The sequence below is a fragment of the Gallinula chloropus genome (genome assembly GCF_964237585.1).
Source record: "Gallinula chloropus genome assembly, chromosome: 2".
Lineage (NCBI taxonomy): Eukaryota > Metazoa > Chordata > Aves > Gruiformes > Rallidae > Gallinula > Gallinula chloropus.
Window position 1 is genome coordinate 40023826 of NC_140086.1, and position 21240 is coordinate 40045065.

Genomic DNA, 21240 nt, shown 5'->3' on the forward strand with positions numbered 1-21240 from the left:
GGAAAAAAAAAAGAGTCACTTGCATTCCTTGATAACCCCATTAGTGTCTCCGTGACCATTAGGGGGTCCAGCAAAAAGGGTTGATGGCAAAAAAGGAAAGTGGCTTCTCAAGAGAGTTGGACAAAAAGGGTGCTCCAGATGCGAATCGAGTGCAGAATAGTATCTGATCTCAGAACAGTATCTGATCTCAGCACCTTACGTAAGCTTTTATTCGTTTAGACACACTGAAAACTCCGCAAGAATCTTTGCAATAATTAACATGTAAAAACTGTTTGTCAAATCAAAGAAAAACCTTCATATTTTCATGTAATACATTTCTTGGACATTAGATGGCAATCCCCCCACTTCGCTTTTCATACCAGGGGCCCATATCCCTTCCTAAAAAAGCCCAAATGTCACCTTTTCAGCATGCAAGTGGTCCGTTTAGCTTGTGGGAAGCCAAGCTGTTCAGAAAGCAGCATCATGAGTACGGAGGCTCCCCCATTACCATGGCATTCCTTCCACTGCAACGGTCCTCCAGCTTTGGGGTCGATTAGGAAACACAGATGAGTAATACCATTACGTAAGAACACTTGTAATAGGGATAAGACTCAGTTGTTGCTTGAACCCCCTATGCCATAACTTGGATGTTTCCATGCCAAAAACCTTCTGGCAACCAGAATTTCCCCTTCCACAGGGGAAGGGAGTTAGGAGAAGAAAGGGGGGTTATAGCGTGGCATTTAACAATATAATTTCTGCTCTTGCCAATTAAAAAGGGCCCTCCCAAGGGATATCATTAGCCTGTGCAAATCTTTGCTGGGAATTATAAAACTGAATGTAACAGAAAAAATAAGCAGCTACTTGGTACCAGTACGTGGAATAGACGCAATGGGAGGCACCTACCAACTTCTGCAGGGAGAAGTCTAAAGGCAGAAGAAAAACCAAGACACAAGGCATTGAAACACCACTAAAGTAACAGCTCAAACGCATTGAACGGAGCACGTAACATGCCAGATCAAGTGAAAGTACCTTGGCTTTCAGCTTCTCACTTCTGTCACAGTCTACGTTTTAGAAAGAGTCAGGGATAACGCACCTCGTCAACCGTTCAGGAAGGTACATGGCGGGGGGAGTCCTTGCTGACCTTCATTAACTCTGTATGATGTAGTTAAGTGGCACTACAAGACATCCTGACATCTATTCACTTCACCGGTGCGCGCCTGTGATTCATTCACACAGAATTCACTTCCTAAAGCCTTCATTTCCCATCTACTTTCATCATTCACGAAGCGCTCTCTTTTGGGGCCAAGTTCACCCCCTTTTCACAGGTCCCCCCCCAGCTCAGGACTGAATTTTGGCCTTGCAAGGCTTGTCCATTTGAGCTCTTGTGCAAATTCGCAGTGGACATGAGAATGAGGTGTGTGGCTCTACGGCGTTCCCGAAGCACAGTTAACACCAGTCCTAAGAGAGGGGTCCACCCACAGCTGGCTGCTCCAATAGCTAATTTTTCATGTACTCCACTGAAAATGTAACCTTTTATCCTCACTCTCAAGACGGTTGTGTATGTGTGTGTCAAGGTGACAACACTGTGAAAACAGAAGTTCTCAAATGGTACATTATCTCGAATATCAAAAGGTCACAAAAGGGTACAAATCGGTAGCTCTCCAGAAGAGACACTGGTTTTTATGAAAAGTGGGTCAGTTTTAGTTTCATGTAGGTTGTTTGACACAGTGGTTTCTGGCATCACAAGCTCTGGTCTACAGGACACCACAGAGCCTTTGTATCCCTTGCTGTCACTACAGCATTGTGTTTTTCTACCCATTAACCAAGGATAAATGACCTAGATATTGTGCCTATTAAAGCTTCATTTTTCTTTTGCCCTTTTGTTCTTTAGTGTACCACATTATCACATGCTGAACGCATTTTAAAGTATTCGCAGTCTCTCATGCCCCTTTGAAGGAGTAAAGTAGGGTTTTTATAGTGTGCATTTCTGTAGTTACTTAAGAGTGGAAAATATGAAGGTAATTCAAGGTTTCTCTTCCTGCCTAAGTCCCCTTGAAGACAGATCAGCTCAGCATTTACAGCCGCTAATCTAGAAAGAATACAGCAGAAAAATGCTATGTAAAAAAAAAAGCCACAACGCAAATACAGAAAGCCACCACGGGCTGTGACGTCCCTGAACACTACGTTCTATAATTACATCTCTGCATATCATGGGTCACTTTTATTAAAAGCATCATTACTACAGTTGGCAGCAATTTACATCTTATCTTACATGATAGCAGTTTCCAAAGAAAAAAAAAAATAAAAAGACATCACAACAAAGAAAAACAATACATTTACAAAGTCATGTCTGTAAACTTCAAGGCTAGTTTAGAGTTGAGGTAATGCTGTTTAGCTTTGTGGCTAAAGTAACAAAGTCCTTTAATTTAAAAAAAGGTACCTGATTTTTTCTCTTTTTGTTTATACCAGTGCATTACAAGATCACGAGACGATTAAACTGTAGCTTTATCCTGTAAGAACCTTCTCCGCGGGTTAGATTTCCAAAAGGTACTCTTCACATTCAACAGCTGCCTTATTATTGCTGCGTCTCCAGACAGAGACATTCACACTATCATGAAGATTGTCAGAGAGAGAGTGTGTGTGTGGGGGTGTGTGCGCGCGCGCACGCGAGCGGGGGAACTCCCATACAGTCAAAATGAAGCGCGAGTACGATATGTATGGTAAATTTCATCTTGACCTTCACAGCAAAAAAAAAAAAAACAACAAACAACCCAACCAAAAAAAAAATTAAAATTAAAAAAAAATTAAATATATAACTTCATCCTTCCTTTAAGCAGCACACTTCCTTCTATTAGTGCCACTTGGTTACAAATTGCTGCTTAATTCATAATACCAATGGTACCAAAAAAAAAGAAAAAAAAAGAAACAAAAAAAGCAGAGCATTATGTCAATTTCCTTAAAAAGACATGATCACCTCTCAAATTTCATCTCTCCTAGGGATAATAAATAATGCACTGCACAATACTTAATGACCAAGATACCTTTTGACACATCTGTATAACATGACTTGAACTTTTTTTTTTTGCTACACTATGTTACAGAACAGCTTATAAAAACTAAGTATGGACATTAACTGTGAGTGTAAACAGTAGGACTACCACTTGTCAAAAGTTTAAAACACTTTAACTGTAACTGGTACTGGTTATTCATCATTTTCATTGTTTTCTATTTCTTCCCCCCCATCAAGTGAGTCTAATTCTTCACCCTGTGCTATTTCATCTTCTAAAACGGAGGAATCTGCAGTTTTATCAAGGCTCTCCTCTGCATCACTGCCTTCGAGGTTTTCTTCATCTTTAAAGGCAGTTCCTTCAGTTTTGTCAGTAGCCTTCTCTTCGTTGGAGCCCACTGCGTTCTGAAGTCCTGCTAGTGCTGGGAAACCGGGCAGAGTCAATCCTCCCAGTCCTGGAGGTAGAAACATAGATGGATAGAAGAGGCCAGGAGCCATGGTAGACAGCAGGAAAGGATTGAAGGCCAGAGGGTTTGTGGGCAATCCAGTGTTGGTGGTGGTGGTAGTGGTGGCAGTGGCGGTAGTCGCCGCAGTAGCAGCACTGACAGATCCATTCGCAGAGTCAGTAGCAGAAACAGTGTCTGTGCTTTTCTCAGAGTCTTTGTTCTCCTCTTCGTTCTCATTCTTCTTCTCTTCAGCTTTTGAAGCGCCATCCTCAGTCTCTCCTTGACCGGAAGCAGTAGTGGCATTTCCAGTAGTAGCCGCGATCGGGTTATTCAACAGTCCGCTTAGTCCAAACATATTGGGCAATCCTGCCATCCCTGGCAACATCAGAGGCAACATGGCAGCCGGATTTTTAGCATCCCCCCCAGCAGCAGCAGCTGTTGCTAGCCCTGGCGGGAAGCCCATGAGGCCTGCGAGCTGGAGAGACTGCAGGTTCTGTAGGTTCTGGAGGCTCGTGAGGTCCATTCCAGCAAACAGACTGTTCATTAGTAGTGGGTTGATTCCCGAAGTTGATGCTACAGCAGCAGCTGCTGCAGCTGCTTTGGCAATTTCACTTTTTGGCCTTCTTCCTCTTCTGCTTGCTCCTTCCTCCCTCACAACAGGTCCAGTGAGAAGACGGTCAAACATGGACTCTGGAACAAAACCCTGATAATGGAATGAGAAAAAACACAAGCTTTAGTCTCGATTAGCCAACACAGCTTTCAGCAGTTAGCCAGTGATGATGGAAGAAACAGAAGGGCTTTCAGCCTGCTCCAAAAGCGGTTTGGTTTTCCATGCTGCCAAATCCTCCCTAGCTACCTATCGGAGTGAGCGGCAGCAGAACACATAAGAAAAGATGAAGTGTCACAGATTTTAATTTGTTTTACATTTAAACACAACAGTAAAATGAGAAATGATGAAACTCTGCAGCTTCATTAAACAACTCACCCTGATATACCGCAGTTGGGAGTTTATGCCTTTGTACATCACACCGAACATCACTACAGTGGTGTTTTATTGAAATGTTATTTGCAGAATAGTACCTTTTATTTTCAAACAACTGTTGTAGAGCAAAAGACAGAACACCTAATCCTTTGATGCCATTACAGAGTTGATGAATTCTATTTCTGCTATGATTGCAACAAATATTTTTCTTGATAGTCCCTGAAGTATAAATATCGGGGTTTATTAAGGATTGTTGCTTGTAAGAAAAAAATAACGCAGAGCAAATGCTGAAGGCTGCCTTATTGTAGCTGATTTTTTGAGTGTACTTCAATTCCAGCCTGCAGCCGTCTCCTATCACCACCCTCCCCCAAACCGGGTAACTCCCATGCAGGCACTACAATTTCCTCAGCTCAAAACCGGCTACGAGATGAAGACTTAATAACCAATTTACACAGCCTCCAACTTTTCCCTGCTACACTCTATGATGAAGCATGGAATTAAGAGTTTCACTTACAGACTGCTTAACAATGTCAGTCCAATCTGGAGCAACAGCAAATTCAGGATTTTCTTCCAGCCATCTTGGCAAGTCCTTCATTGGAGGGGCCATAGCTCCACCCATCTAATGCAAAAGACAAAGGTAACACTGTAAAATAAACCCAAACCTGACTATTTACATGGACATTTTATTTTCTATCTGTGCACTTTCGCCTCTGAAGGATGGCGATGAAGACTTTCAGTTCAAACTGTGGAAAACTACATGGAAACCAAACAATGATACTAGAATTGAGATCACATTTTTAAAAAACACAGTAAAAATGCTGCCTCTTAGACAGGGCTAGTAATGAAATTCATATCTGATGTAAGGAAAAGTGTTATGTAGTTTCAAAAAGTAAGAGTTATTTACTCATATGATTAATAAGAATGTATCAGATGACAAAGGAGGAATTAAAGGAACTGGGTGGTACATTCCAGTTAAAGTAACTGCCAGTGGCAAAATGATGAACTTTAGAAAAAAGAATAGAAAACCTGCTTTCCACATGCAAAGACATTATTAAAGACTTCCACTAAACAAACTGGATTTTTACCTTCTTTCCGTTTCGCTTATTTACAACAGGTACCCTTTCTTCTCCTGTCAAGGTGTTTATATCCAGTTTATTAGGGTTTCGACATCTGTGTCGTTTTTGTTTCGGCTTCTGAAATGGGGAAAACAGCACATCTGCACTCTTCTGGAAAGAAAAGAAATTGATTGCTTTTTAGTTTTTCCATTTGCTTGACAAAAATCACCAATCATGGAACCCCACCTCCTCCTGAGAATTTAAGAAGGGGCGATTACTTCACCCTCAGATTATCTCAGAAAAATCTTTTTCCTTATCAGATGAAGAAATTCCACAGAACCTGACACCAATGCTATCGTTGCACATAACACATTGTTACATACAAATATCAAGAGAGGAAAAGCAACCTATACATCCCGGGGCCACTTGGGTATTTAGATAATACAGGAAGCGTGGCTAAAGAGAAAACCTCTACTGAAAACCAACAGTTACAAAACCCAATGACTGTGCCCATTTTATGGGTAAAGAAACCCATTTTCGTGTCTGAAAAACTGACTTCTGCATTAACGTAATACAAGAATGCTTTTAGAATCACATACTTACTGGTACATAACTTGGCATATCTACAGTGTAAGTCGGATGCAATTTAAGCCATTCAACTAAATCCTTGTTTTTAGGAGCATCCTCTCCCACCAGCCTGGTCCCATCCTCTAGATTGATTACAGGGATGCGAGTGTCTGGGTCCAGTTGACCAGGAGATGGAATGTTCCTTGCTGGTAGGGCTTCCATATCTTCTTCAAAAGCTTTGGTCACTTCTGCATCCTCCTGAGAACATTAACACATGTATTAATTCTCACTTCAAGGGAACAGTTACCTGGGAGAAATAATTTCAGGGACCAAAGCTAAACATTTAAGGATATATTGCATACACAAGAGTTAATGGGGTTTAAATAGTCCTACTATGTAAAGCAATACTGTTACATCAGGGAATTTTCTAAATTTAACATCCTTGAACATGCAGATCAAGACAGAGCAGTCTTCAGGTATTTCCAGTTAATGGCCCCCAAGACCTGCCCTTTTCTACACAGTAAGGCAGACATACTTGAGCCTCAAAATGCACGTTGTTATAAACATACTGTGCTTTGTGGAAAAAGAGAGTCTTTTTGTATTTCTGAAAGTAGAAGCTACTTAAAACCCAGCCACAATTTGCCAGAATAAAAACTTGATAAAAACGACATGAGCACCATTTTGTTTGGTTCCAAAAGAACTAACAGCTCTGAACACAAGTAAGAAGCTGATCGGGTAAGAACTGTACGTTACTCTTAGGGAGAATACAACCACGTTTTAAACTCACATTCAGAAAGCACTAGACCCAGAAAAACAAATAGGAAACAAAAAGGTTGATGTCTTACTACAGTCAATGATGTCCGCTTGTTGCTCATAAATAACAGATCAAGCCCTTCTACATTTTTCCTCCTTCCTCTCCTCCTCTTCATGGGCGGTTCTCCATCTATTAAAGAGCCATTTAGTAGATGCCTTGTGGGTGTGCGTGAAAGACCTGCTTGCAGCAGCTCCATTTGAGTTTTAAAGGCATCAGACACGGGTGTGGAGACATTAGGCAAGATAAACTTTGAAGTAACAGATGAAAAATTTGAGGTAGAACTTGTTGCCTCTCGTGAGGCCTTTGATAAATCTACAACCTTTTCTTGTCCATTCTCTGAGACCACCTGAGACTCACGTAACTGGGCAACCATTTCCATAAGATTTCTCCTCTTGGCAGCTCTCTCAGCCTCAATTTCAATCTTTCTTCGTCTCCTCCTCCTCTGACGAGGAACCGATAAATTGAGTGCATCTTCCTAATGAAAAACGAGCGTTACCAAACATTAGCTACTACCAAACTATGCTGAATTTAAAGCAAAAGTCCAAACGTGCAACACTGACTGGAACAATGGCTTTGTTTTCAAAGAAAGACTTTTAACATTTTTCTATTTTAATTAAAATAAATAATAATACTTATTATTAATTAGTTAAAGAATTTTTTTTTCTATTACACAAAAGAAACACATGCAAGAGGGAATGTTTTATGTAAGAAACAGAAAGATGCAGCCTTGCCTTTGATAACTGAGGAGAAGCAGTGATATCTTCACTGCCACTGACGCTGGCTTGACCAACCATGGAGAGCTCTGCAAAGCTCCTTTTCTGTAGAGGGCTGTCCACAGCTGTTGGAGTATACCCAGGTATGAGCCCCTGGAAATCAAACATCTGGCGCCTATTTACCGGCCACTTCCCTTTCAGCACTGCTTCACAGATGTTGTCTAATCGGTTGATCATTACTCGGTCCTGCATAGAGGAAAAAGTATGTAATGAACCTTCGGTATCAAAGTCACCTTTTAAACTCAAGTGAGTATAATGACACAGCCCAGCTTCCAAAGCTTAAGAAATAAGTTCAAAAATAACTATTCTTGCAGGTCAGGATAAACTGATTGCCTTACAAGAAGCCAACAAGTGGACAATTTAGTAGAATAAAACATCACTAGGGTTTAAAAGGTGCATCGGTGTGAGGGGGGAAGCAAAAGACAGGGCATGTTTTCTGTACAGCAGTGTACTTGCTGACAAATTTAACTGAAACTACTGCTTTACACTGCACAACTTCTGCAGTTAGCAACATCAACAGTTAGGAAGGGGAAATCAAAACATCTGCAAATCAGTATCTTAAAGCTGCAGTTCTCGAGATTCAAGAGGCTGGATCTGCAATTCCGTCCTAGGAAGTGGATCCTCATTAGCGTCACTATTAATAAAGTTCAACATTATGAAACGGGCACCAACCTAGGGACATCTAATGAATGTCAATTTTCATTCCACGCCCATTATCACTTCAAATTTCACTGAAGCGTGTACACTAAAAATCTCTAATTATGTTTATTAGTCTACTTATGCTGAACCTATACAGAGGAACGATTTTTTTTTTCCTTCACTTTTACACTATGACCAGAATAAGATCTTAGTCCCTGTTTCCAAAGTACATGCTGAAAGCAAAGACAAGGAGTATCGTTTGGGTTTTCCCATTTCAGTATTCAAGCGCGTTCTACTCCAGCCTGCCTGAAGTAGTAGAAACTTCAGAACTATGAGAAATAGTGCTGTTCAGGGAATACGAGCATCACTTAGCTTCCTGAACAGCAAAACAGTGCAACAGCCACTAGCAAATCTCAGCAGCTGCAACAGACTGCTTGCTTTCCCCAGGAATAAGCCTATTAAGAGCAAGGTCCCCCTGCCCTGCCCCCCCATCCCAAACCAGATGGCCCTGTTATGGTGATTAGTAAGCTTAAGACTATTACTACTTTATTTCTCTCTCTCCCCTTACTGCAGAGTACTAAATTATGTATGGATTTATTACAAGGTTACGGTTTTGTATCTTTAAAAACATTTTATATTAGATAATTTTCTGCATTGTTACCAAAATAAGATACAGCTTTATCCTATCTAAAACTGCTGCTTATGTTTGCAGGATACCTTAATACAATTACATCTGTCAACATTATATAATGGCTTAGATCATGTAGGTCACAAAATACTCTCCTCTACAATCTCCTCACCCCCAAATAAAAGGTGATCTTACAAAACCTCTGCTCTTAACACAGAAGTTTGCTTCTACAGGGGCACAAGAGAGGTGCGCTTCTGCTGGCATACAGTTACAGAGCCTATAAAAACTCCTGTCTGCTGGTAGGTGGCTGTTTTGCTAAATGACACTATCTACAGCAAAGCAATTCCTTTGATTTCCTCTGCTAATTTGTATGAAATTGAAGAATGAAATGCTGCTCCACAAATCATTCATAGGAAAAAAAAAAGCCCCTCGCCCAGTAGACATGCAGAATCGTACAAAGCTTGCTGTCATTTTGCCACCACATCTCCCATACGTCACCTGCATTGAAAAAGACACGTGTCATTCTACCCTTAACCAACCTTAGGCCAGAAAGAGAAGGCAAATGTTCTCTCATGAAGCAGCTGAACCACCGAGGGATCCCCATCTTCAATGTAGAATCCATCGCGTGTTTCATCCCTTGCGGTGCTCATAGAGGCATTGCTTTCTTCATCAAAATTCTTACCCTGAGAAACTGCTCCTGCTGAACAACAACCACGACCAGGCATTAACTACAGAAGTTCCCAGCCACCCAATGTCAACCTAACCAGACAGGTTAAGACAATCAGGCTTGACACAACATTTCTAACTCAGGCTTTTGTTCACTAATTACTACAGCAGAGCCTTAGCATTTGGCACAGAGACTGTGCTTATTGGCTCAGTAAGCTATCTTGGTAACCATCCCTTGTGGGGGAATACCCCGCTGATGCTGGATGGTGCTGATGAAAGCTTATCTAGCCACCTGATACACGGAAGGGCAAAGGAACTGCTACATGTAGCCCAACCCTGGCTCCATGTGTGCCACTTACCAGCTGGTCCACGTTACAACAGCTGTGGGGCTCATGCTAAGCACACAGAATTGATCTGACCAATGCATTACCTTCAGGTTGGGAGGATTCTTCTGATTTATCGTCATCATCCAGTTTCTCCTCTTCGTCTTCTTCCGAACCTTTCTCAGAAATAGATTTTGGGTCTACGTCTGTACTCATTTCTATGTCTTTCAATTCACATTTAACAGAGCCAGGCTCAGCCTCAGCATCACAGTCTGGTTTAGTGTCCTTATCTGCAACATCTGTCTCCTCTTTAATATCAGACTTTTCTTTGGCTGCTGGATTTTCAGACCCTTCAACTTTAGACTCCGTTTGTTCTGTAGTCTTTTCTTCTTGTACTGGGGTGGATGGGACAATAGGTGGTGTTTGACTGCAGCCAGCTCCCAGAGGGTTTACAGAAGAGACAGTATTTGCATTACCCGTCCCTCTGTTTTGAGCAAAGTTTTTGTGAGCCTCAAGAAAAGAGAGTTCAGGATCATTTAGAATGTGATAATCTGTCCTACTGACTCCATGTTTAGCAGCACCGATGAGTAAGTCTTTGTCGTGTTTACCACACTCCCACCACTCTGGCAGGTCCAAGCTTGGTTGGCAAAGTTTTAGCCTCTCCCCGAGCTGGGGGTGATGGAGAACCTGCTCACGGATTTTCCGCAACAGCTCTATACGATATAAAGTTCTAGAAGCACGCTCTTCTGTGATGGGCTCAATCATCGTGGAAAGATCAGGCGGTTCTGCAACAACAGAGATTGGTGTCGTTGAACATCGATTGAATGTACACCCACTGCGAAACCATTACAACTGGGCATGAGGTTTCAACAGTGCCGCTGTTCTAAGAGTCGTGTTGATTCCCACCACCAGTTAAAACTTACCATCATCAGGTTTGACTGGCATTCGGCACACTCGCCGACACATATTCACAAAGCCATTAAAATACTTCTCCAAGCTCTCGTCGGACTTTTTATCAAGCCTGGCAAAGGCTCTGAACTGATTCCAGTCAAATTGATGCTTTACGGGATCGAAAATAATTCCAAAAGTAGACACCACGCGGTAAAAGTCAGCTTCTTCTCTTCTCGTCCATCTAATCAAGGAAGAAGAGCGAGACCACTGAATAAACCAGAGTCCAAACACAGTCTGGATGCCCCAAAATCCCCTTAGCAGATTCTTTCGAAAGAGAAGGGCAGTACCACGCACAAGCTCAAATGAGATTTGAAGAGAGATATCACTGAGACACTCACTTTTGTCGTTTTTCAGTTATTATAGCTTCCCTTTCTGCTTCTAGTGCCCTCACTTCTTCCCGAGGCCGACGTCTCCTGCGGTCAGTCTTCATTAGTGCCTCTTGCCTCATTTGTTGCCTTTTATAGCTGCGCTGATAGGCAGTAATGAGGCGACGCAGACGGGTAGTCAGGGTTGAAGTGTTGGGCCAGTAGAGTTGGCCTAACTCAGAATTGCTTTCACTGTGCTTGCCTAGAGAATAGAGAAGTGTTTGTGCACTGCAAAACCACCACTAAACGTTTCAAAGCTCCTATGGCTAGAACTGGATTCCTGTTTTATCTGATAAGAACCTGTGCCTCATTAGTATTCACGCATAACAAATTAGAAACAGGATAACTACACTGGTAGGAAATAAAAAGTAGCATCAAACCACCCAACTCTAAGAACTCAGAAATGCCTGTGAAGCATTTAGAGATAACCATCAAGCGTTATTATTCAATGTTATGAATGCAAACATATTATGAATACCCAAAGTATTTAAATTAATGCAATACATCTTTAACTATATTACGAAGAGGATGATTCTGCCTTTGAGGAAACACCAATGCTTACAATTTCCCACTTTATTATTCTCACTTAAACTTGGCAGTTTTCCTCCATACCAAGGAAACAACATTATCTATAACTTCCAAGATTATCTCGACAAAAACATCAACGGCTGCACTATGAAATATCCGGTCTTTATCATTGCAATTTCTACTATGTAAGTAGAAACCCAGAAAGCCATACCATGTATTATTCCAAGACAGTAAATAATTGTTCTGAAAGACGTGAAGCATGAAGAGAATTGGTAATACAGAAGTTTACTGTGTTGTCTTCTCAAAACACAACCTGTCCCCTATTTGGTAAGTAAACAGCCCACCTTTCACTAATGCTCTATTTTTGCCATTTTAATTTATTTGTTATAGTCTTACTTGGGTGTAATTCTATGGATTCCTCTTTATCTTCTGGAGGTGAGTTTGCAAATTCCTTGGGGAGAAGACAGAAGTTATTTTAGTTTTCAGTTTTGACCATATGTTATCATTTCAGGAGAAAAATATGTCATCTCTCAAATGCAGCAGCAACAATCTTTGTAAGGTGCTTTTATCTGGCAGCTCTCAAACTTAAGAGCTACACACTAAAATAAACATGGAACACCCGCTAAAATTATATATATTTATAATTACAGAAAGTTGAAGTTCTTACATCAATTTCGTCCTTGAAAGGAGTTCTGGTTGGCTTATATTCTGGATCTTCATCCTCTCTGTCAAATTCACCACTGTAAAATATTTACAAGAAATATTTTCAATATTGGTTTTGAGAGGGGGGCTGATTTTCTGAACAAAGGCAAAAAAAAACCCTACAGAAGCCATCAGGATGGTGTAACCAAATTATTCTCAACTGCGTAAACAATTCTGTGTACTTTTTACATATGATCACTTCGGATCCTCAGGCGAGATGAAGCAAAACGTGACATGTGAACTCATGCCAACGTATACAATGCTGATAAAGTTTATTAATTTTTTCATGTCCTCCTTACCCATCACCGCCATCTGCCAACATGTCTGTCCCTCTCTGTTCAGCAGCTATGGCCTTTGCGTCAGGCATGCCAACCCGCTCCAGAAAGCACAGCGCTGGATCAGCTCTCATAGAATTGTACTTCTCATAACCTGCACGCAGAGCAGGAGAGAAATTTTTTTAGAAAGCTATGACCAACTGTGAATAGAGTAAGTTTAGGCAGTAGAAATACAATTTTCCAGACTCATTAATTTATTTTTAAATAAAACAAAGGAGCTGTCACCCTGCCGGAAACAACCATTTCAGTCACGTAATGAAATTTATGATATTGGTAAATTCCATCAGCACAGAAACATTTTCACATCAATAGCATCAACTAAGAGTAAATACTGAAGAAAGAATCCAATTCAATGTCTTTATAAGGGAAAGTGAAAATCTTTCCCAAGTGAAAAACTTGACTTGAAGTTTCCTATACGGCTTTCGCAGTGGTTCTCCCCACTCAATACTCCCCGCTGGAAACGCGCAGATGTGAATGGAAAGACACACACACACACACACACACACACACACTCTTTCTATAGCTCCAGCCCTGCTGGAACCCTCAATGCAGGCTGCAAAAATGCTGTATACATGGGTTATACGTAAGGCCAACGAACCTGTCTTATTAGGTTTAGGATGATGCATGTCAGTAAGATGACACTGTTCCCTCTATGGTTTTCAAACTGCTGTTTGCTTTTTTACTGCCCAAGTTGACTAGATGGAAAATGGCAGATCCCAACAGTGCACTGCAGGAAAATGATTTTTAGACTAGACTTGCCTCAGCTGAGCCCACAAAACAGAGCTGCTGTACATAGGCAGAACAGCACAATTCAATTAGAATTTGTACTACAACACACTGCTCCTAACTGCTGTAGAGCCTCAAGCCAAACTGTAATCATGAAAGGTTTTATAAGCCATCATTCTCCCCTTTAGTCAGGCTGGGCTGCTGAGAATACCTCTGCGACCTCCAGAGAATTGGGATTATAATCAGGAATCGCTCACTGTATATATCATGCCAGCTCTGCATCCCCAGCCTTTCAAAGTTAACAAGGCTGCATCCCACTCAAGGGAGCCGGGAGTTCTCAACACTGACATTTGTGAAATATTGCTTGGAACAAAGCCCAGGAGGCACTTGTACAGATTAATAGCAGAGGTTAAGCCCACCGTCCACTTTGACACTGGTTGGCAGAGTTAGCAAGTGAAGCAGTGCTGGAAGCAAAGTTTATGGAGATCTATCTTACTATTTGGCTATTATTTAAACAAATATGGTTTTGTTTTATTTACAGCCAAGAAAGTAATGTTTTCTTCTCAAATGTTCTGCAAACATTTAAAAACAGCATCTGATATTTACAGCTCATATTAGGTTTTTTAATGCAGGCAAGGAAAAAAGGGAGATACAAGCCAACAGTTCTTTGGAACAATACTTGTTAATATTATGACTGAACAGTCCTACACACAGAAAGCTTTACAACTGAGTTTTGTTCAGAGTGAGACATCACTTACCGTGTTTGAATACTCCAATTAAAAGGGATTTATCCGCCTCCTTATCCCACCAGTCTGCAGGAACTTCGGCGTGGAACGGCTCAGGTATCCAGACATCTACTTCACTGTGAAGACAGCATTATACACATTCTCAAAGCTATTACTGGACAAATATTATTTTTAAAAAATATTACAAATAAAGGCACATCCTGTTCTATAAATATGCATTTTGAGGAGAACCCCCCCCAACCCAACTCAGAAATTTAAATACATTGAAAAATAATTATAAAGGTAAAAAATCCCAAAGCAACAACAAACCCAAGAACACCCCACCACCACCACCACCACTAGGCTATTTAGGGAGCGGGATGCCAATAGGTTATCTAAATACGATTAATTTAAGGTCTTGGTACGTTTTTAATTTTTTAAAAAATTGAGATAGAATAATCCTCCAGTATTAGCAGAACTGAAAATCCGATTCTGTCATTTCCAGCACCGTTTCCCTCCCCTAAGAAAACTACTCACTACGCTTGGTAAAATAATAAGGCTGCTTGAGAACAGATGTTTAAGAGATAAAGTGTGACGACCTTTAAACAGCAGCAAATGATCTTTGTAAGGTTGCACGTTATTACAGTACGTGTACTTTATAAAAGCCAGCGTCACAAAGCAAAAAATAAACCTGCACTTGCACTAACCTTGAGTCAGCACCCTCTAAGATCTTGTCTGCTTGGTCCCCTATAACTTCTTGTCGTAGATAGTAGAGCATGCGGACACGCAGCAGGACCCTGGAGAGGAAAGCAGAGGGGGGAAAAAGTTCTTAACTTCAGGACTGTTTGCCAACAGTGGCTTTTGGCAGCTGCTGCTGTTCATCCATCATCCTGCCAAGGCTGATTAGCCATGCTGTATGGTAGGCTTGAAGCGTGACAGATGGTGGCACATAATCACCTCTGTGTGGTGCTTTCTGCTGGCTTCCAACAGGCCTGCCTGGCAACCGCTTACACTGCACAGAGAGGGACCCAGCTCAGCCCGGCCCCGGCGCATTTCATTTAGTTCTACCTAGTGCAGCTTGTGAAGTTTAGACACGTACTCTACCACTGCCTCTGAAGTATTGAAGCAAGTTTGTAAACAACTGAGCAGATGGCTTTCAGTAACTGTTCTGCTTCATTATCTCATAAAATTTCCTCAGCTGCTGCCTTAATACCATTTTTGGAAGCACATCAGAAGTTGTAGGAATAAACGAGATATAAAATCTGGTTTTACTACCTTACAATAAACCCTCAATATGGAATGTCAGGTTTTTCAGATTATACAACTTTTTGCTTCCGAGAGTAGGGGGGTGGGTGTGTGTGTGTAAATAAATCCCCCATTTCCCTTGGGAAATATTAACTATTTTTACTCTTTATAGTTCAAACTGCTACACAATTTTACCTGTGCACAACCTAAGCGTTACAAAGAAGTGAAAAATTTTCATTGCCCATGTTTATTTTTCCCATCTCTGCCATACTACAGCCGTTTTTGGAAGCACTGTCAGGTGTTGTGGTCACACTTGAAGCTGGCAGGAGAGCAAATGGCAGACTCTGGCTTTTCAAGGAGACTAGAAAGGAGGTCATCTCTGTAGAAAAAGTATCTACCTGAAAATAATCTGGCTGTCCTAATGTTTACCCAATTCAGGGCACCCCCTGCTGCCTAGTTCATGAAGTAAAATCAGTACCAGCTAAAATGGAGATTATTCAGCCTGCCCTCTCACTGTACCCAAATCCATCACAGCAACTGTTGAATTGCCGCTGCTCCTGGAACAGCAAGGGTGACCAGAGAGGCTGTAATCTGATCAACCCACTTGCATGAAAAATTTAGACCACCACCAGTTTTGAGAGTTACTCATTAGAGATCTGATGCAATTGGAGCAACACCCGGTTTTACACGTGTTACTCAAGCAGACCTCGGAAGAGCGGGGATTTGAGCGAAGGTCATGCCTACAATTCAAAGCATGTCAGACATGCTTCTTTTTCTACGCGCGATAACTGGGACCAGTAAGGTGTCCCTGCTCCCCGTGTGGCTATGTAAATAAGCTGTTGAGGGTCTCTATCATCTCAGTATTAAGCAGTAACAGCTGTTACATCAAGCCAAAGAAGAGGAGAGAGGAACAAACTCAAACAGCATCAACCAAAAGCCAGAGGCTCTTTGCGCCTTTCAGGAGTTCTATGCATTAAAGTAACACACGTTACAGAAGGACAGGACACCAGTTCTTCTAAAGCAAATTTGCTACCACTGTCTTTTTAAGGCAACTACCCTGGCTTCCACCTTTCCTTGGTTTTACCCGGTCTAAACCTGTTGCTTCTACAATTCGCTTAGTCTTGGTGGATCTGGGAAGTGAAGGAAAAACATAGCAACTGAAAACATACTTGCACATTTATCAGTCTTCCCGGTCCTTGTAATTGTTCTACTGTAATATTACAGAAGCAGTATTTTTTAAATGAATTTGTCTGATCTGCAAACTGATATGACAAGTACTGAGGACATGTTACCTGGGAAATCAAAATAATGCTACAGGAAAGAATTTAATTACTTTAAGAGCAAGTGAAATGTAATAACAGATCTGAGTAACAGTTTAGAAAAAAACTAAGTAGTTTCTTTGGATGTGCACTTGCTAACGTAATTCTGTAAGTATCTGTTTTCATCAGCTGAGAATTAAGCTTGGTTTGCATCTGGAAACAAGCTAATAAACCCTTAAAACGCCTTTCTCCTTCACATCACACCCCCTATTGACAAGCCACAGGTACTTTTCAAATCAATAATTTCTTTCCAATAAACACTATGAGTAACAACGTATATTAAAAATACCAAGAGATTACGACCTTCCAGTAACACTGTATCACAACATCTGTATGGTGTATATACGATGCAGAATACACATTGGAAACCAAAACCGCCCCAAACCCAAAAAGTCAACAACTTTCCCTGCCAACCCCAAAACTACCTATTTTTAGGACAAAGGTTAGGTTCAGTGTCTATAACGGAGAGTACGGTTAGCAAAACTGAGATGGAGAACCAGACCGCTGTCAAAGGAAGCTAACAAGACTAAGACAGTACAAAAGCTAAAAGAATGTAGAAGAGGCTCTTAAGAGACATTCATGCAACAATAAACCAACGTAACATTCAAATGAAAATACAATGCATTTTTATCCCCACAGGCTTTCAGTTTGATGACATGTTTAGAATTTCAAAAATCAGATCAGGGCACTGATTCAGGTAAGAGACCTCAGTGAGACGTTTTACGTCAAACAATGGAGTAAGGAAGAAATATGCTGTACAACCTTGAGAGGAAGGGAGAAAAGGAACCCACACATAGGTGAAATAATCTGGAAAGCAAGAACTGGGTATTAGAGTTAAACATCTAAGGAACAGAACTTTAGGGACATCAGCCTGACAGACCCCACAAGAAGTGTAAGAAACAAACAGCTTTTGTTTAAAGATAGCCAACTGTCATGAGAAATATACTTAGTGTAGGGATGCAGTCTTTCCTTTATATGGTAAAAAGAATAACCTCATCTGATTCCACTCTTATTTAGTAAGTAGAAAACAGTTTTTCTTTAGAACTGTGTTTTAAGTGCTGATCAGTCATAAAGAGCTTACTGAAGTATACAGATATCTGTTAGGACGATTATTCCCAAGTTAAAAAGTAATAATGGCCTTTGCATCCTATTAAATGGCCCCAGTTTTATTAAAAATGTCCAAAAGAAGTGGTGGACTTTTCAAAAGCCTGTAGTAAAAAAACCCCCAAAACCCAACCTCCAAATGAAACATTAATACTTACTTATTACAGTGATGTTTGAGATGTTTCCTATAGCTGTCTTCTTGAAATAATACATCTGGATTACAGGTTGTGAGCCAATCAGCATCTTGCACCATTGGCTGTGAACTCTGGGCCTTTACTTTCTTGCCCTTTCTCCCTCTGGGCACTGGTGCAGACAGACCTATATAAAACCCCAATATTTCTTATAAATTCTAAATATAAAAGCTCTCACCCCAGACTGCATTACAAACATGCATTTAAAGCTAAGTACCACCGCACTATTAATTCCTTTGTGGGCAACATAACCACCAAAATCTGAACAGCAGTGTATCAGTACAGAAAATTGCAGACACCACAATGAACCAAAACTTCCATGCAAATTTACGTGTGAAGATTTCAAAAATTCAGCGTGCTAGCCAGAAAATGGTGTTATATAAATATTTCTTGTAAAAACTCTCATGAACTCAATGGCCATAAGGAAGCAAGCTTTCTGATTTCTGGCAATTTGAAATAGATTAACTCAAGCAGTAGGTGCCACTTAAAAATTATGCTAGGATATTTGTTCTGAAGCAATTTGAGAACGAGAGAGCAGTGCATTTTACAAATTGTCTGAGGGGAACTTCCCCTTTAAGTACAGACCAAATCAAAGCCCACCTTACTCATAAAATCTGACAAGATCCTACGACATGTCAGAATGGCTATAGTTTAAACTAAATCCACAGCATGACTGAAGCAATTCTTCCCTATTTACTAGCATCATTATTTGATTGTGGTAGACATACCGGAATGATTAACCAAAGCTCGGGTTTGCCCATCTGCAGTTGGAGTGATCAGATCCCAGATGAAACTTTTGATATTCTCATCCCCTTTGTAATGGTTAAGACAATACACCAGGATAGTCCTGCAGATGGTTTCCACATCTTGCTCTGTTAGCTGACGTTTATAGCGCCCATGTGAGAGGATGTCAGTCCACCGACCCCAACTATAAGAAAAATATGTTTAAGACAACAGCTGAGACAGTGGTACTTGAATTTCTGACTCTCAGCTCCTGGTATCAAGCAAGTTGGGACCTCCTGTGTTAGCCCTAATGCCTTCTGCATTTACAGGTTACGTCAGGGAATCCAACCTTCAGCACCAAAGAGTTAAGAATGTTTATTTTACAGAACAGGCAATAAGTTCACTGCTCGTAAAGCTGCAACTGAACTACACTCAAAATAATAAAGTACATATGTTTAACTCTAATGGTTCTAGTAAGCTATGAATAGGAAATGCAACCAATCCCTACAATTGTGGGGTTTGGGGAATTATTCTTATTTTGATCTTGAAATCCATTATTAGCAGTTCTTGTATGCAACTTCCTAAAATAAAGACAGTCATTCTGAAGCCCACCCTGTTAGCAGTCAAACACAGCTAGCAAAGAGATAAAAAGTCAAAACCGGTAAATCCAACGGGGAAAAATACAAAGTATCAAATAGCAAAATTCAAGCAGTGTCAAAATACCAGAATCTATGCTGAAAACCTCTAGATTGACTGCTGATTTCACAACTACATGGTTCTTTACAAATGCAATTCTCTGTTCTCCACCACACTTAGAGAAGAGATTAAACCTCGATAACTCCTCCACACTACAAGAAACCAGAAACAAATATTCTGTCATCATGAAACTACACATCTTACCAGTGAGCTCACTGTCATCTGTGAGACACTCACATACTTTAAGCTAAACAACACATATACAAGCAACTTTTCATACATGGCAACTTAAAATCTTATTGGCATGTATGCTGTGTAATGAGGGTTACACAGTTACAGATTATACGAACGTGTCCCAAGGGAAGGGTGAGTTATTTACCATATATCATTTCCTCATTTTCAGTTCTTTAGCCACAATCAGTATATTTAATCTATATATCCTTACCCATAAACCAACAAGTTCTTCTCCACCCTGAAACATTCACTTCTTGCATAACCCTGTGACTTGTCCTGAGGCCTACGGGGCTTTGTGCTAGGCTTTTCTTCAGAATCACTTTCCAGATCTGAAAACTCCATCAGTTCATCCTCTTTGACTGCACTGTAGAGTCTGGTTTGCTTTCTTACTCTTGGTGTGTCAATAACTAGGTTGTTCTAAAATGAAAGTGAAAATGCAGACATTCAGGAGGAAGAAAAAATATCTTCCAATTTAATTGTACTAGGAGCTACCACAAAGTTCTTACCCTTCCATTTAAAGCATCAATATCCAGCTCAGCTTTTTTTGCCCACTTCTGCCAAAAGTTAGGGTCATCCAAGGAAATGTCTGTCCTGTTCCCAGATGCAACAAAACTAGCCTAGTAAACATGAAAGACACATGCATTGGTTTCTTAACTGCATGTTATAAAGAGTATTTATTTTCACTGGCAAATACAATACTTAGGAACTATAAAGTGGTAGATTCAAGAAAGAAAAAAGGTAATCTTGTAAATTATCATGACTGAAAATGCATATATCCCAATGTTTGTGATGAAAATATCTGAAACAAGCACAGTAAAAGCCTAAACTGACACAGAAAGCATTTTAATAGCACTTTCTTCTATCCTGGTTGCCTTTTATTAATATTCCTCTGAATGTCAAGGCATACCTTTGCAAATGTTGAGCCTTTCCCTTCAGATTCAATAGTAATTGTGTGCGTTCGCCTTAAGAGAATCTGATCAATATCCTCTTCACAAAACTTAGACCCTTCGTCTTCCTCATCCATGAGAGCACCATATGCCCCTTTCCGAAGAAGATCTTCTATTTCTTTCTTAGAAAGCTGTTGCACCTGTAACATTTAACAGAAGGGTTTTGTGGTTGGGTTTTTTTAATCACCCAATGTGTACATCTGACAGCATAATCAGACTGTTTGTCCTCTTTATTTAGCATTTTAAGAACTGAAACTCTTAAGACAATGTGGTGCAGGTCAATTAAACATTCGTGCTGAAGTCACCTTTAAAAGAAGAATACGAACAACAAAATTCTTAGAGCAAAGTTATATGAGTGGTTTAAATGATTTAATAATTTATTGTCATTCAATCTCTTCACTTTAGCTCTGGTGACTGCTAAACTCCTCCTGGGAGCAGATTTAACTTACTAACCTGACAAAAAGCTAAAGCAAAAAAGCCTGCAAAGCAAAAAGGCTACCCCAGGAAAAAAAAATGAGTAGAATTCCTCCAAATGCGATCAACGTGATGTAAAGGGTGGAACGATGAGAA

The 21240-nt window shown here is 40.5% G+C and overlaps 1 protein-coding gene across 1 annotated transcript in view; it reads right to left on the bottom strand.

The window, feature by feature from the left end:
• Positions 1-2022: 2022 nt before the first annotated feature.
• CHD7 (chromodomain helicase DNA binding protein 7) overlaps positions 2023-21240 on the bottom strand; it is a 131223-nt gene continuing 112005 nt past the window's right edge. The window contains exons 19-38 of the mRNA XM_084260803.1: positions 20631-20810; positions 20230-20340; positions 19935-20140; positions 18799-18998; positions 18038-18197; positions 14919-15008; positions 14245-14348; positions 12725-12854; positions 12391-12463; positions 12120-12174; positions 11169-11397; positions 10803-11011; positions 9987-10664; positions 9430-9590; positions 7582-7809; positions 6882-7325; positions 6073-6294; positions 5500-5640; positions 4929-5033; positions 2023-4135 (exon numbers count right to left, since the gene is read on the bottom strand). Coding sequence (XP_084116929.1) covers positions 3182-4135; positions 4929-5033; positions 5500-5640; positions 6073-6294; positions 6882-7325; positions 7582-7809; positions 9430-9590; positions 9987-10664; positions 10803-11011; positions 11169-11397; positions 12120-12174; positions 12391-12463; positions 12725-12854; positions 14245-14348; positions 14919-15008; positions 18038-18197; positions 18799-18998; positions 19935-20140; positions 20230-20340; positions 20631-20810 — 4680 coding nt within the window. The 3' untranslated portion in view covers positions 2023-3181. The remainder of the gene's footprint in view (positions 4136-4928; positions 5034-5499; positions 5641-6072; positions 6295-6881; positions 7326-7581; positions 7810-9429; positions 9591-9986; positions 10665-10802; positions 11012-11168; positions 11398-12119; positions 12175-12390; positions 12464-12724; positions 12855-14244; positions 14349-14918; positions 15009-18037; positions 18198-18798; positions 18999-19934; positions 20141-20229; positions 20341-20630; positions 20811-21240) is intronic.